We start from the raw sequence: 16,920 nt of genomic DNA on the forward strand, positions 1-16,920 counted from the left end.
TATATATACACACCCGCACATAATATTTTTGTTATAAATGATATATTATTATTCTTTTTTTAATGATTAATCATAGTGACAGATAGCATGATCATATAGCTACTGTAAATCTAGGATGTAGGTAAAAGACACACTAGGCTACTTCAGGAATTTTCGAAAAAAGCGGTGTTAATCATGTTAATTTGTCTTTGACATGTTAAACAGAAAATAATAACAAAAATGATTTAGTTGTTTTTCAGCCTTAAAGATTTGCTAAAGATTGCATTTAACAGTATTATGAAATAATTAGTGTTTTTAAAGGATTCACTTTAAGTGATTGTTAGATGACAGCAAAAGTCATTTAAATGTAAAAATAAAGGAAATTATCAATTAAATATACGATAGTGACTGATATTAATAAATTAATTCTGTAATGTTGGCCAGTAACCATCACTGTACTGGTATATCTTCTCTTTTTCTATAGAGAGGGAAAAGAGTGATCACATGCTCGTTTGCCTTTCTGCTCATATTTCCACTGGTCTTCCAGCAGTATTTTCCTTTTTTATGTGCGTTTGTTTTTCCTTCCTCTCCATTAAGCTTCGACGCTGAGGTCTCGTGGCACATGCATTGTTTGTTAGCAGCCTGGGCAAATATAAAACATACTCTGCTACACATGAGAGATAACTGCTAGATAAAAGCTGAAGATGGAGGGCTGGAGAACATACTGTACTAAAACCCAAAATCCCCAATAACCCCTATTCATTTCCCAAACCAACAGCATTTACTGCAATATCGAAACTCCTTCCGTTTTTGTTAAGAGAGATAGTTCGGTTCAGCTTGAGCGCGTTCCTTTAGATTTGCTGACTTTCTCCTTTTTTTTTGTGCTCTGTGATTCTCACTTTTGGCAGCCTGCAGCAGTGTGTTCTCATAAACAAACACACATTTAGTGATGTCTGCAGATCTGACACTCTCTGCATACCAACTATCTCCCTACCTCTTATCTGGCTCTTATTCTGCCAGCTACATCGCATGTTTAGCATTACTAGCCTCCAATCCCAAGATGCATTCTCAAATGTCTGCCCTCCCTCAGCCTCTCGCAGGCAGTCTGCAGCAATAAAAGTAGCCCTCTTTTGACTTTGAGATCACAATATGGCCTTTACAACTTTTCAGCTTTAGGAAACGTCTCTCGACGGCTCAATCTAACTGAAATCATGAAAGCCACAGTAGCATTTGCAGTTACAGAATTGTAAACAGGTCAACCAGACACTGTATTTGGCCCCAAGAAGAGCTGTAGATCACTTACCGTCACGCCAAAGAAGTTGGTTTCGTTCATCACGTCCAGAACCATTTTGCCCACATCGCGGTCATCCACCGTGAAGTTGTGGTACATGTCGTGCCTCTCCTTGTGTCTGAGGAGCTCCATGACACGTGTGAGGGTCTTCGCAATCACCCAGATGCCATCGTAGGCAAAGCCGTGGAACTTGCTGGCCTCCACTCCTTTCTGCTCTCGCTCACGGTTGTACTCCCTCTCGTATTCCTGCGGCGTCTAAAAATGTGAAATCTTTTTAAAATCTACTTTGAAACATATTCATGTTGGTTTCAAACATTTTTAAAACCATTCATAGTGTTCTACTTAACATTGATTTTAATTACAAAAATGACAGTTGATGTAACTTTCAAGTAAAAGTCTCTTATTCTCACCAAGGCTGCATTTATTTGATTGATAATATGGTAAAAACAGTTATATTGTGAAATACTATTACAATTTACAATAACAGTGTTCTATTCATATATATATATATTAAAATGTAATTTATTCCTGTGATAAAAAGCTGAATTTTCAGCATCATTACTCCAGTCTTCAATGTCACACGATCCTTCAGAAATCATTCTAATACGCAGATCTGCTGCTCAAGAAACATTTATTCTTATTATCAATCATTAAAATGGTAATGCATTTATTATATGTCAAATAAAATTTAAATACACACAGGCGGAGGGGATGATGAGACACACCTGGGAGCAATGAAACATAACTAGGGCAGGAACAGGAGACTAACCAAATAAGGGCATGGGAAGGCACATGGGGAGCAGGACACACACAAAACATGGAACAGAGTCTGACAGCAGGAGGCCTTATGGAGGTCACACAGGTGTGCAAGGCACCCTCAGGCCTGTAAAAGGGGTTGTGGGTGGAGGTGATGAAGGTGATAGAAGCCAATGATGATGTTGCTATATGTTGATATGATATGATGCTGATATATACATATATACAGATGTTGTCTACTAGTCCCAATAGTCCACATCTGCAGTGCAATAGTCTATTTTCAACTTTTCTAATATTATAAATTTGAATGATGTTTTAGAATACATGTTTCCTGTTTTTATTTCAATTTAAGCAGTCCGAGTACACTGAGTAACTTGAAAAGTTACAAAAGTAAGTGGTAAAACTGCCAAGAAACATGTTTAAGTTACAAAAACTGGAACATAATAAAAATTGTATAAGGAATCGAGTAGGTGAAAGGATGGCTGCTCTTAGTGTGACACTAACTGTCAAACGCGGAGGAGGAAGCGTGATGGTCTCTGACTCTTTTGCTGGATCCAGAGTCTGTGACTTACACAGTAAGTGTCACCCTGAACCAAAAAGACTACCACAGCATTTTGAACTGGACACAAGCGTGAGAGCAATGCTATACCTACTGTACAAGTACAACACGTTTTTGGGAACTTTGCAAATGTTGAGAACAGCTTTACAAACAATATTTTCATGGGCTGTTACATCTGCAAAAAGAGGCTTTGGTTTAGAAATTTAGATTACATTTTGATTTCCTTATTTCTCCAGTCAAGTATTTTTTGTATGCTTTAATGTAAGTGCATTAAACTGTGTAAATGTCAATAAAAACTGAACAAGTAGTGTTTCTTGATTCTCATCAGAATCCTTATACTCAGGATCCTTGTACAAGAAAACAATGTGAAATCTGACCCTTAAATTATCATTCATAGTTTGATAGGTTGGTAAGGTTATTGAAAGACGTCTCTTATGCTTATTAAGGCTCCATTTATGTGATAAAAAATGCAGTAAAAGCAGTAATACTGTGTAACACTCTTACAATTTAGGATGTCTTCTATTTTAATATACTTTAAAATTTAATTTATTTCTGTAATGGTAAAGCTGAATTTTCGGCAGCCATTACTCCAGTCTTCAGTGTTTCATAATCCTTCAGAAATTATTCTAATATGCAATTCTGCTGCTCAAGAACGATTTAATTTCTTTAAAAATACATATACTATTGACCCCAAACTTTTGATTGGAAAAGTATGTTTGCTTCTACAATGTACCATCAAGAAAGTTGTGCTAACCCTCTCTTAACCAAATAAAAGCAGCCCAGCACCACTCTTCACTCAAAATGATCCACAGAGACTTCTCTAAGATAATGTTTTACTTCCTGAGGCATGCTGGCACTCGATCGATAGCTCTTCTCAGAGGACTCAAAGTCTGATGGAGAAGCTAGAACAGCCCGTTAGATCTGCTGCTCAAGAAACATTTATTCTTATTATCAATCATTAAAATGGTAATGCATTTATTATATGTCAAATAAAACATTTATAATATTTAATGTTAAAATTTAATTTTTAAATTAAATTTAATAAAGAAGCAGTGTAATTATCAAATAAAAAGAAAAAAAAGCGTCCTTGCATCTTGAAATATCAAAAATGTTTATCAAGGTTATAAAAATTTAAATTTTCAAATTTTTTTAAAATGATCATAATTATGGTCATGAATATCAATGCATTTGGTAAAACAGCTAGACTAATGCCAAATCAGTAATAACCAACATAAACCATTTCAACAGGGAAAACTGAGAAACGCTCAGAGTAAGAATCTATTGAAACTGAAATTCATAGGTGAAACTGCAATGCATCATTTTTTCCTATTCCACATGGTGGATTTTTTTTTCTGTCAGAAATCAGAAATGTCATTCATAACTCCTGGGATCCCACCGCATTGCAGACACTCACTCTTCCTGATATTCCTTTAATCTGTTTGGCACTGAGAGGCTCAAAATCCACGCTGATGTAGCCCTCCATGGCTGTCAGCAGCTTCTTAGTGGTGCAGTTTGTGGAATTCGCCTGTTCCCACCAGTTCCCCTGGTACCATCCTGGGATGATCCACTGGTACTTACTGCCATACATGTTCAGGTTGTAGGCTCAGCCATCGGTACAAGACAAACCTGATCCTTGTGGGACCACTAAATCTGTTGTAGTCAGATTGCAATCTAGTTTTATGGGACGATTCTCTGCAATCATTTAACTTTGATAGGAAGAAGTCCTATTTTAAATCCGAATCTGAGATCATGAATATTATTTAGTGATGCATGATATTAAAATGCTGATAATTATTGTCACGTTATGGAGGATAACCAATAAATGTCCAACATTAAAACTCTATTTTGTCTAAATAAATGTAAAATAAATCACAAAAAAATAAAAACAAACATTTCAAATGCTACAAGTGAATTTAGGCAACACACACATAAAAATTGATATTTATTTTGAGTAGGGTTAGTCTGTTTAATTGCTCCTAACATTAAAAACTGTAATCATGTATATATTCTCACTCACAAAAAAAAAAAAAAAAGAAAAGAAATATAATTCAGCATCATTACTCCAGTCTTCAATGTCACACGATCCTTCAGAAATCATTCTAATACGCAGATCTGCTGCTCAAGAAACATTTATTCTTATTATCAATCATTAAAATGGTAATGCATTTATTATATGTCAAATAAAACATTTATAATATTTAATGTTAAAATTTAATTTTTAAATTAAATTTAATAAAGAAGCAGTGTAATTATCAAATAAAAAGAAAAAAAAGCGTCCTTGCATCTTGAAATATCAAAAATGTTTATCAAGGTTATAAAAATTTAAATTTTCAAATTTTTTTAAAATGATCATAATTATGGTCATGAATATCAATGCATTTGGTAAAACAGCTAGACTAATGCCAAATCAGTAATAACCAACATAAACCATTTCAACAGGGAAAACTGAGAAACGCTCAGAGTAAGAATCTATTGAAACTGAAATTCATAGGTGAAACTGCAATGCATCATTTTTTCCTATTCCACATGGTGGATTTTTTTTTCTGTCAGAAATCAGAAATGTCATTCATAACTCCTGAGATCCCACTGCATTACAGACACTCACTCTTCCTGATATTCCTTTAATCTGTTTGGCACTGAGAGGCTCAAAATCCACGCTGATGTAGCCCTCCATGGCTGTCAGCAGCTTCTTAGTGGTGCAGTTTGTGGAATTCGCCTGTTCCCACCAGTTCCCCTGGTACCATCCTGGGATGATCCACTGGTACTTACTGCCATACATGTTCAGGTTGTAGGCCTGGAGCACACACACACAAGATCAGAGACTCAACACACATCTCATTTCAACCAAAGAAAAAATATATCGCCTGCAGTCCTTTCAATGCTGACACAGCGAAATGTTTTTCAGGCACATGTACAGTATAAAGAAATCTACAGGCATTTCACAGTCTGAAGCATGATTTGAGACATGAAGCCGGTTAACTTACACAGCAGAAGACTTTAGCGGCCAGATTCTCATCAAACTGACCGATGATGATCCGAACATCATTATCCTATAGAGAGGGGCAGAGAACAAAATAAAACAGGTAATGGCTAAAGAGATTTACATAAAACGGTAACACTTTAGTAAAGGGACCAATTCTCGCTATTACCTATGTAGTGAATTTGCTTTCGCCAACCTAGGGAGGCGAAATAGTGTAGTGATGGGTACTCGCGTCACCAATGACGTTATGATATTTGGATCACGTGTCACTTAAGGTGTGGTTATGAGTACGTCACATAAGAAAGATTGGTGGGATCTCTAACTTGTAGAACCTCTTTCTGTATCATCAACACAAGGAAGACACAAGTGTAATAAAATAGATTTTATTAACAAAAGAGTAACCAACAACTACTAAATGAATACCATAAATGAAATAGTAATAAAGTGCATAAGATGCATAAAATGCAAGTGATTATGTTGGGTGTTGCTTTGTCAGAGTTATGTTATCTGGAAAGATAAACTGTTGCTACTCTGAAACAAATAAGGTGAAGGACCTTATTGTCTTGAACACGAAGCACTTTAGGATACTAATCTCCTGGAGCACCAAAGGGTCCGTAAATCTGGAACACGCAGATGTGGCCCTGGAGTAGGTGCAGAAGGTCCTTGCCTGGAACATGCAAGCAAAGTACCTTGAAGTGAAGGTTTGCTCGCCGGAGCTTAACCTTGTTGCAGATGTCTGTGTGTCTTCTGCCTCTGAGACTCAGAACTTGGTCAATACACTTTGTCTCTCTAGGATGGAGACTCAGGACATGCTGCATCTGTTGTTGTCTCGCCGGACGAAGACTCTAAACGTAGAATATCTCTATCCTCACAGGCTGAAGGCTCAGAATGTGGTCGTATCTGTTGCTGCCTCACAAGCTGGAGACTCAGAACGAGTGTATCTGCTAGTGTCTCACCCTTGCAGGCCGGAGACTCAGAACGGTTGTGTCTGTTGCTGTCTCTTCCCTTACGGGACTCAGACTCAGAACTTCGGTGTTTCTGTTAGTGCCTCATCTCCTACCACGCAGGCCAGAGACACAGAACTGAGATATCGGTTGCCATCTCCCCTGTAGTGGGTCGCAGGCTCCGAATGGGCGTGTCTGTTGCTGCCTTCCCTGATGCAGGCTGGAGACTCAGAACGTAGGTTGATCTGCTATTGTCTCACTGGACGCGCCGGAGACTCAGAACAAGGAGTGTCTTTTGGGAAGATACCTTTATCTCTTTCCGATGAGGAGGAGATTGCAATCTGGCGCTTCTCCATTTCCAGGCTTATTTGCATAGTCCAAACACACATTTAGAAAAGTGTCACCAAAGTTTTACCAGTGCATTTTTCACTTACCAAACCACAACCAGAATACATTTGGCAATGTTACGAACACATTAAGTCCAAACATGATGGGAGAAAATTGAACTTTCATGCATGCATTAATTTGTCCATTAACAGCTGAGTTTGTGTAAGATGTTGCATACACATCGCTGTCACTGAGAATACTTATTTCTCTGAATATGTATGAGATGTGTGTGTTGTAGTTTGCATCAGTTTTAAGGTTTGAGAACATAGTTATGAATGGATTTGGATGGAACTCTGTGATCTCTCTCTTTGTTTCACCCACTGCTGCTGCGTCCAGAGGTCCTAAGGAATTTTTACAGCGGTCACAGGCTAAATCCTGAGGAATCAGTCTGTTGGTGGGTGAAGGGCAGAAACTGCAGAACCAGTCCGCCGTCCGCGGCCTACTCTAGTTCACCGCCCGTTAATATGGCAAGCCCAACGAACATTAATATGGCAAGCCCGACATGCGTTCATGAGGCCCCAGTGTCGGTTCCAGCCCCAGTGCCTGCTCCTTGTAAGCGCCTTCCAGAGCTCGCTCCAGTGTCGGCTCCAGCCCCAGAGCTCGCGCCAGTGTCTGCTCCTCGAAAGTGCTACCCTGATCCCCAGTTCAGCCCAGGAAGGGCTCCTGTTGGGGCCATATACCCGTGGCCGAGCCAGCTTAGGCCACGGAGGATCCGTCATGGCCTCCTGAGTTCCCTGCTCCGCCATGGCCTCCTGAGTCCCCTGCTCCGCCATGGCTTACTCCTGGTCTCCTCCGTGCTCCTCACAGTAGAAACCGGTGACAGTCTGGCTGTTGTCCTGGCATTATTATCTGATGGCGTTGGACAGCTTGCTTATGTTAGTCCACCAAGATCCAATAAAAATGTAGAAAACCTTTGTCCACTATTGTGGTCAGAGAGGGGCCCCACTATAAGCTGGGCCCTGGAATGTGTTGTCCACTACACCTAGTTGCTTATTAGCATGCCTGTTATTAACATATTGGCTGTTTACTACCCAATACCAGAACAATGTAATATAACAACGTTAATAACTTAACAATGTCCTTAACAAGCAGCAAATTAGGGGTTTATTGAGGCAAAAGCCATAGTTAATGGTGAGAATTGGACCTTAAAATGAAGCGTGACCAATAAAACCTATGATGAAAGGTGGCTGGTGAGCACAAATTGTTTATTCTAAAATAAAATAGCATAAAATAAAAAGAAAAATGTAAATTATAATAATAATAAAAAAACTGTCCCAAAATATTTGCAAATGTCTGAATTAAAAGTATAATGTTTAATTTCTGCACAACTAGAGGCACTAAACAATACTGCATAAAATGACTTATTTCACACACTCCTCTCGCTTGTAAGGAAGTCCTTCAAGTTCAGATCCAGCTTGGGCCAATTCCCAGTCCTGTTATCCATCTCTTCCGAATCATTTTTTGTCTGTTCTTTCACCGTCTCTATTAATAAAATGCCCCAAAATAAAAGTAAGCAAGCTTTTCATGAGAAAAGCTGCAAAAAATATGTAAGCATCTTCCAAAAATGCAGTTAGGATGTGTTTGCTTTCCTAGGTGAGACATATTAACACCAAGTGTATTACAGAGAAACAGTATCAGCAGTGTGAATTGTTTCATATCCAGAAAGAAACAGAGATCTGCATCCGTAACCAGCATTCACGCTGCATGATTGAGTCTGTAAATAATTCAGCCCACTTCAGCATTGTGTCTCCACCTCGTCCAGTTCCGCATCACTAGCTATTTTTCCATCACTCTGTTTCAGTGCGCATTTTGAATTATCGGTATAGTTTTTTACTTGTGCGAAAAAGGGTTAATGCGAATAATAGGAGATGGAAACGCATTTGCCGAATAAATTCCTCCAAGTGCATCAAAAAACTCATGTGATTTGCGGGATGGGACGGCATAACTTGACTAACCAGCGGACCGATCTCGTTGCACAGCATCTGAAATGTTGATCATACCGAAATTCCTGAGCAAAGTCTGTCATCAAAATATTTCTGTATAATTGCCTTCAGAACTCTCTTACACGACTACATTCCCAAACAGCAGGCATCCACCTCTGAAAGCAATGTCCGCATTTATTGTGCTTTGTCTGCTCACTCTGAGGTGCAAGTAATTTATTATATATGAAAATTATTATATTCAGTGGCTTCTCCCGCTTTTCTTTATATTGATATTTAGTGCCAGTTTATCAGGAAGTGATGATTTTGCTCTCTTTGACTCGTTGGTTGGAAACGGTACTTATTCACAAATGTTTTATGCGACATAAGAATTTTGCACACAAGTTAAATTCGCAACTTTGGATGGAAACCCGGCTACTGAGAATCAATCCATCACTGGAGCAATATACACAAGGCCTTCAAGACCATGAAGCCAAAATTAAACCCACAAAAACGAATAAAAGCTCAGAACGCATGTGTTAAAGGCCATGTTACACACACACACACACAGTATACATATAAAGTATATATTATATTTTGCAATTGTGAAATTTACTAGCAATTTCTGAGTGAAATTGTTTCTACACAATTTTTTTCCAGTGTCCACTGACAGTGTGGAATCAATATTAATAATATTAATATAAATTTTTTGCAGTGTTGTTATTGTTCTCTAAACACAAAACTATTAAAATGTTTTCTGTTAATTGAAATAAAGCCAAAATAAAATAAAACTTTAAATAAAAAAATGTAAATTAAAAACAGAAAATTCTAAAATTAAATGAAAACAAAAATTAGAAATGTTGTTTGGAAACTAACTAAAATAAAATAAGTTCACGTTGAAGTACTAAAATTACTAAAATGAAATCAAAATAAGGCTAAATAGAAATATAAAAAAAACAAGAATGACCAAATCGACTAAAATGACAAAAGCACAACAGAATTACTAAAACTTAAATTTAAATAAAAGATGGAAACCCGGCTACTGAGAATCAATCCATCACTGGAGCAATATACACAAGGCCTTCAAGACCATGAAGCCAAAATTAAACCCACAAAAACGAATAAAAGCTCAGAACGCATGTGTTAAAGGCCATGTTAACACAAAGAGACCTACGTATTCTTCGGAGGTTATTAAGTATCCTTTTTCTCATTCTGCATATCAGGATGTAATAATATCCCTCTCCGCCCTCTTAACTATATTGCCCTTGATTCCAGCAAATGCCAATGAAAATTTCAGGTGGAAGTCAGACAGTCTTGTTTGAGGGGTGCCACGGCCCAATCCATCAAAAGATGTGTCACAGCTGCAGGGATATTGAAATGCCCACCAGTGACTTAAAGAAATAATCTCTGAATCTATTTTTTGCTTTTCCCTCTTGGGATGTCATCCTCAAGCACAAGGCTACAGGAAGAGCATTTAACATGCACAGCTAATGAGCTGCTCAAGATGAAAAATATCATGTTCAAGCAGAAGAGAAAATAATGACTCTAGTGGGTGGGATAGCGTTTTGTCGACAGCTCTGAAAACAGTAGCGTTTACAGGTAAGATCACAGCAGATGCATTAAATCTGATCCTAGACCTGCTCTAAACTCAGGAACCTTGACATAAACAGCGTTTGCGATGGGGCCGCATTCAAACGCTGTTTGAAAGTGTATGTGTGGCCTGTGGTAAACGCTTTCCTTGAGATGTTTCTCAGAGACTGTCTCATTTGCCACAATACCACCCTCTGCACTTCAGCGGTGCCAAAGAACATGCTGAGATATTGGAGCTATTGTGTGAAATACTCCCGCTTCCCTTTTCAGGACCAACCGCATGGGTTAGGCGCTTCTTGCTTCACACTCAGCAGCCGTTACAAAGCCTGTTGCCACTCCCGACGGCGTGGGCACTTAACCTGAATCCCTCCAGCTGTGTAAGTGGCTCCAGCTGTCCTGGAGTCCTGGCAGACACAAGCTTCTTCCAGCCAGGCAAAATGCAGGCTGGATCTTCGCCAGGCTGCCCCAGGACCTCAGTCACCACTCGCTTTGCTTTTATCAAGACCATGGTTGCGAGGCTTTCCCACATTTACACAGTGAATGGTAACCCACCTACAGTGGATGAGTGTGTCAAAAATCTCAACATTTTGTTTATATGGGTTTTTATACTGCAAAACTGGTGGTTGTCGCTCTGGCACAGCCGTGTCAATGTGAAATATAATGTTGAATTTACAGACTCTAAGAGTTGCTGTCAACTGGTGAAAAATCTGACCGTGCAGAATTTGAAGAAACAGTTCTTCAGCAGTTCTTCGCCATTTGGGGAATTGCCATAATGGAGGTACTAAGTCAGGCAGGTAATAGAAGTCATAATAGTTTCACCGTGAAAAAAAAAGACTCAGCAAAAAAAGGTGGGAACAAACCTTTAGGTGGAAATTGCAAAGTAGGAGAAGCAGCAGACAGCAATGGAACAATGGCTATTTAGATCATAAACATACCTGGATAAATTGATCATGGCATTCCTGCCACTTTGTGTTTATGATGATGACTAAGAAAACTTTTTAGCATTCTCTTTAAGAGACATCCAAAGCTAAAAATGCAATGCTTAAACAATGACATCACAGCTCATTAGCATATCATTAGCAAATCACATGATTACAGAGTCAGCTTCTCACTGTTCACACAAATGTATGAATGCAGTAAAAAATGGTCACATCTTTAAACTATGATATTTTGTATATTTTTTGCATATATATTTCCCCCCTTTTAATATTAAAAGGGAACTGTCAAAGCATAATGTGATTGAACAGAAATCTAGGAATAGACTACATTTTCTATTTAAAAAATTTAATTTTCATTTTAAACAAAACTCATTTGCATTATTATAATAAAAATATCAATAATATTAGATTTTTGTCATATTTTGCTCTATTTTCAGCACAAACATCATTAAAATGAGACAAATTTAGATGAAAAGCAGTCCATAAGATATTTATTTTAACCCACTGGTGTTTTTTTTAATATTATTATTTTAAGCACAAATGTAACAACATTCAGTGAGATTTATGCTCAAAACTAGCAATTTTGTGTCCAGCTGTAATTCAACACACAAGGTTACATCCTAGTAAAAAAGTAATATATTTAAAATACATTTATTTCATACTAAGTATAGTTCAAATCAGTTAACATATTTACTGACATATTACTCAAGACTTACTGACATAAAAAAATATAATTAAACTTTATTTGGAGTACTACTTGTGCACAATGTACATTTGTTAATATTAAGCCTAAATGTGTTTTAATGTCACTATTGATTAGGATTGTATGATCTTTGAATAATATCAGTCTTTAAATTGTGGGAAGTCGTGACCTAATGGTTAGAGAGGCGGACTCGTAACCCAAAGGTTGCGGGTTCGCGTCTCGGCAGAGATTGTAGGTGGGGGAGTGAATGTACAGCGCTCTCTGCCACCTTCGATACCACGACTGAGGTGCCCTTGAGCAAGGCACTGAACCCACAACTGCTCCCCGGGCGCTGCAGTATATATATATATATATATATATATATTCAAAATATTAATAAATAGTATAATAGTGCATAAATGCTAAATTAACACTAAAAAGGCATTTTTTTTGCAAATTTAATTAATTGGCATTAGCTTTAGCTTCAGCATTAGCTGAACTCCCTACTTTCCAAAAGTGATCCTTTTCTTTGCATCACAGATATCCAGCAGTCATCATAACTCCAAGCAGTAATACGGTCTCTTTAGAGCTGCCAGGACTGTAGATGATGAATTAACAGGACTAGCGTGGGTCACAGCTTGTTGTGTCACTGCCTTATTTTCCCCTCTTTTTCTAAACCCACAGCAGTCCATCATCAGCAACATTTCGGCGCTGCTCAGGTCCTCGTGCGGCTGAGCAGCGTGTGTCTGTAATTGGCTGTGTTTGGAGATATATAGGAAGGTGTGTGAATGTCAGCCGGGATCTGCTCTCTGATTCTGACAGCACAATGAGGTCTGACCGAGGACAGTGCCTTCATAATGTGACCCACCACTGACAAATTTAATCTGGATATGGGCACAAGCTAATATTATTTCAACTCAGATTTGAAGAGCTGTTCAGAGATTCATTTTTAATTGTTTTTAAGGGTATACTTTTTATGATTTTGAATTGTGTTAATTAACTAGATTTTTACACACATGCTATAATTATTTGTCAGGATGTTGCTATGGGGTTGCTAAAATATTTAGAGTAGCTTTTAGTGTATTGATAAAGTTTAGGAATGGTTTTGTTGTTGCTAATGTGTACTAGGTGGTTGCTAGGATGTTCTGAGTGGTTGCTATGTTGTTGCTTCTGATTGTCGTAATTGCGAGAGAAATAGTAAGATTAATTATTTTTATATTAATTTAATTTTATTTTTTTGTATAAATTTTTTATGCAATAATTTGTTTTAAATTAAGAAATAATTTTCTTAATTCTGAAATAATTTTCATAAAATACAGCTTTATATTATATATATATATTTTTTTTTTTATTAATTTGAGTAAAAATGTGTTTTCTTTACCAAGAAAGTGGTAAGATGAAAACGTCTCAGGTTACTTATGTAACCATGGTTCCCTGAGTAGGGAACGAGACACTCATTTATTTCATACTAAGTATAGTTCAAATCAGTTAACATATTTACTGACATATTACTCAAGACTTACTGACATAAAAAAATATAATTAAACTTTATTTGGAGTACTACTTGTGCACAATGTACATTTGTTAATATTAAGCCTAAATGTGTTTTAATGTCACTATTGATTAGGATTGTATGATCTTTGAATAATATCGGTATTTAAATGAATTTAATTAATATTTAAATTAAATTTAAATATCTATTTAAAAGACATTTAAAGTGTACCTAAAGTATGCTTCCACTTTAAGCTAGTGCACTGTAAGCTAGTTATATTTTGTTGGCAGGGCCTATGAGTTCCCTTACCTTTAGTTTCTTCACATTCACACAGGGATCATTAGAGAAACTCTCAGTGTCTGCAATCTGGATGTCTGCCTTCTCCAGCTCATTGGTCAAATCATTCCGCACCTGTCAGAGTGAGAGAGAGAATGAGTGAGAGAGGGAACTAGAAATGAAAGAGAACTGAATGAAAGCAGGGTTTGTGGATAGCAAACCACCCAGAAAAGTACCCAGTCAAAGGCAGCACTCCCTTGCTCTGATACATGTCTCAATTCACTCTAATCTCCTGCAGATCTGACATTCCCCCTGCATCCCAATCAGCCTGGAGCATCCGTGGAACTCTTTCCTCCAGAGGTCCCACTGGGCTTTGGATAAAACATGACTCCAACCAGCTCTGCTCCCCACAGACTTCATCCATCCATTTGAAAAATGGAACTGTTCCTTGCAAATAAAGTCTCAATACCTCCCGCCCTCCACAAAGATTTATGGCGTGAGAATCAAAGCATGTACTATATTGAGCTCCGGTGTATTGTGTAACATAAAAGGATCTTTTCATACTCTCAAATCTATCGCTCCAAAAATTCCAACCCATTGACAAGACATTTGGGTCACATGTATCACCCAAAAATTCACGTGAACATGGGCCAAAATCAAAATATGCTGTGCTGTTTAAGATCACAAGTACAGTACATGGTAAAAGACTCTCATAGAAGCTTCATCTTTAAACTCGTTCTTTTTAAATGCAGTCATACACATTAAGATGGACATCTTTACCTGTTGCGTCATGAGTTTTCTCAGCATCTCATATCATAACTACTGTGTTTTAAAGATGTCTTTAAAGAAAGAAGTACTCAGGTTTGTTTGATGTCACAGTTTAGTTCATTTGGATAATGTGAACCCTGTTTTCTGAACATGGATATACAACCCACAAACTGTACCCGATTCTGCCTAAAAAGGGTGGTACGGCTCATCTGAACTCTGGTACGATTAATAGTAAATCACAGAACTGAACCATTATTGATGATGTACTGTAAGAATTGGTCAAACTGCTGTGTATTTATGATTTCTCACTCCCTTTCCTGACAATGTGACTGACGCCCTGCAAGCAGAGAGAATTTGTATCTCATTTCTACTCGCCTTCAGCAGAAATGGACTCCTGTGTTCTTTTGAAACTTTACATTACATTTGTGACAAATAGATCCATGTGTTGTTCTGTACTGGTGCTTTGGAAACAAAACCAGATTTTCATAATACAAAATACAAAAGTGGGAAGAGCACTAATCAAGCTAATAATTTATTATAAATTAATACTTTTATTCAGCAGTGATTGACTGAATTGTTCAAAAGTGACAGCAAAGACATTTAGAAAGTTACAAAATAATTTCTATTTCCAACAAATGCTGTCCTTCTGAACTTTCACTTGAAAATCCTGAAAAAATGGTATCACAGTTTCCAAAAAATATTAAGCAGCACAACTGCTTTCAACATGAATAATATGATGAAATGTTTTTTGAGAAGCAAATCAGCATATTAGAATGATTTCAGATGGATTATGTATATATTCATTACATTTCATTCAAATTGAAAACAGTTATTTTAATTTGTAATAATATTTAAATATTTGGCAAATATACATATTTAGATGTGTTAAAACATGCTTTTTATGATGGCGATCTCTATCAGCTGACCACTTGATCAACCGAGATGTTAAACCAGGATAAACAGGGCAATGTCAGATTGTGACAGAAACCTGAACTCATTCTGCCAGACGTTACCTGAAAAGCCTGGCTGATCCACATTGTCTTGATTACTGATGCGGTGAGCATATTTGTAGCTTAATGCTGGCAGATCCTGGAAACCCCGTTCCACATGAGCAAGTGTGTGTGTGTATGTGTATGTGTATGTGTGTGTGTGTGTGTGTGGATCTCATGAGCATGTATACACAATACACAAGTGTATGCTTGTGTGTGAGCACAAGAGACCACCTGATGGGAAGATTTAAGCAAGAGGAAAGAGAGACAGAAAGAGAAAGAGACACAGAGAGGGACGGATGGGTGCTGTGCAGTAAAGGAGCTCCAAAGGATTATGGGATTTGAGAGCTGTCCTAAAGCTGAGGAGAAATGAGCATGATGTGATGTGAAATGCATAATGCATTTATGCACTGACCTGTCAAATGAACCCAGAGAAAAAAGGTAAACAAGAAGCTGCATGAATCAGGCAGAGAGACACAAGAGCACAATACTGGGTGTCAAGAAGCTCTGCGGGCTAATTTACCATAAACCTGACATTATTCTCCATCTCACCCGGATACGCAAAGCCACCTAGGCATACTGGATAAATGCCCACAATTTAATGTTTTAAAATGGAGACCATTGTCCAGTTTTCAACACGACCTATGTATATATGTATTTTTTATTTGAATAAAGATGCCAAAAGGGTTTTATGTACAGTGGCACCCCAAAATGTTAGTGACCAAATACATTTTAGGACAACTACACTATAAAGACTAAAATTATATTTTGAAACTGTTAAAAAATAAATAAATAAATATATATACACTGGCAGCTGTGACATAACGGGGCGCTGCTGTGTCCGTCATTTTGCGATCAGGCTCCGCTGTCGCCGCCATCTTGTGAGCGTGCTCTAGTGCGGCCGCCATAACATGAGTGAATGCGGGGTTGCGTTTCTCCGCGATACCCACAGTGAACGCTGAACCAATAGATAATAGGGCATAGTCCATAAGAGGGTTAAATAGGGGATGTGTGATTCATTACAGCTGTGTGCAATCAGTGCTGTGTGCAATCAACTGTGTGTGTGTGTGTCATCAGTGCAGTGGATGATGGGATATGTAGTCCGGGGTGATATGCAACAGTGTGTAGTGCGAGAGTCAATGAAATGGAAAGGGTGACCTATGATGGCTAGCAGACGGAAGTTCATGGACCGGATACGTGACATTGTTAATGCTATAAATTAATTATAACAATAAAAGAAAATTTCATCATGAACATACATGAACAGTTGTTGATCACAAAGTACAAAATAGATGAGGAAAACGGGTAGGATGCCAGGTGTATTCAAAGCGCCGCCATTACTGTCTAGAGTGCGTGGAATGGTGCGCTGT

At 37.8% G+C, this 16,920-nt stretch overlaps 1 protein-coding gene across 1 annotated transcript in view; it reads right to left on the bottom strand.

The window, feature by feature from the left end:
- The window catches only part of LOC107724329 (gamma-aminobutyric acid type B receptor subunit 2-like), a 213,605-nt gene that overhangs the window by 62,396 nt on the left and 134,289 nt on the right, over positions 1–16,920 (bottom strand). Inside the window, exons 4-7 of the mRNA XM_016533207.1 lie at positions 13,827–13,928; positions 5,570–5,635; positions 5,191–5,379; positions 1,283–1,525 (exon numbers count right to left, since the gene is read on the bottom strand). Of these exons, the coding sequence (XP_016388693.1) occupies positions 1,283–1,525; positions 5,191–5,379; positions 5,570–5,635; positions 13,827–13,928 (600 nt within the window). The remainder of the gene's footprint in view (positions 1–1,282; positions 1,526–5,190; positions 5,380–5,569; positions 5,636–13,826; positions 13,929–16,920) is intronic.

The sequence above is a fragment of the Sinocyclocheilus rhinocerous genome, unplaced genomic scaffold (genome assembly GCF_001515625.1).
Source record: "Sinocyclocheilus rhinocerous isolate Xijiao unplaced genomic scaffold, SAMN03320098_v1.1 scaffold574, whole genome shotgun sequence".
Lineage (NCBI taxonomy): Eukaryota > Metazoa > Chordata > Actinopteri > Cypriniformes > Cyprinidae > Sinocyclocheilus > Sinocyclocheilus rhinocerous.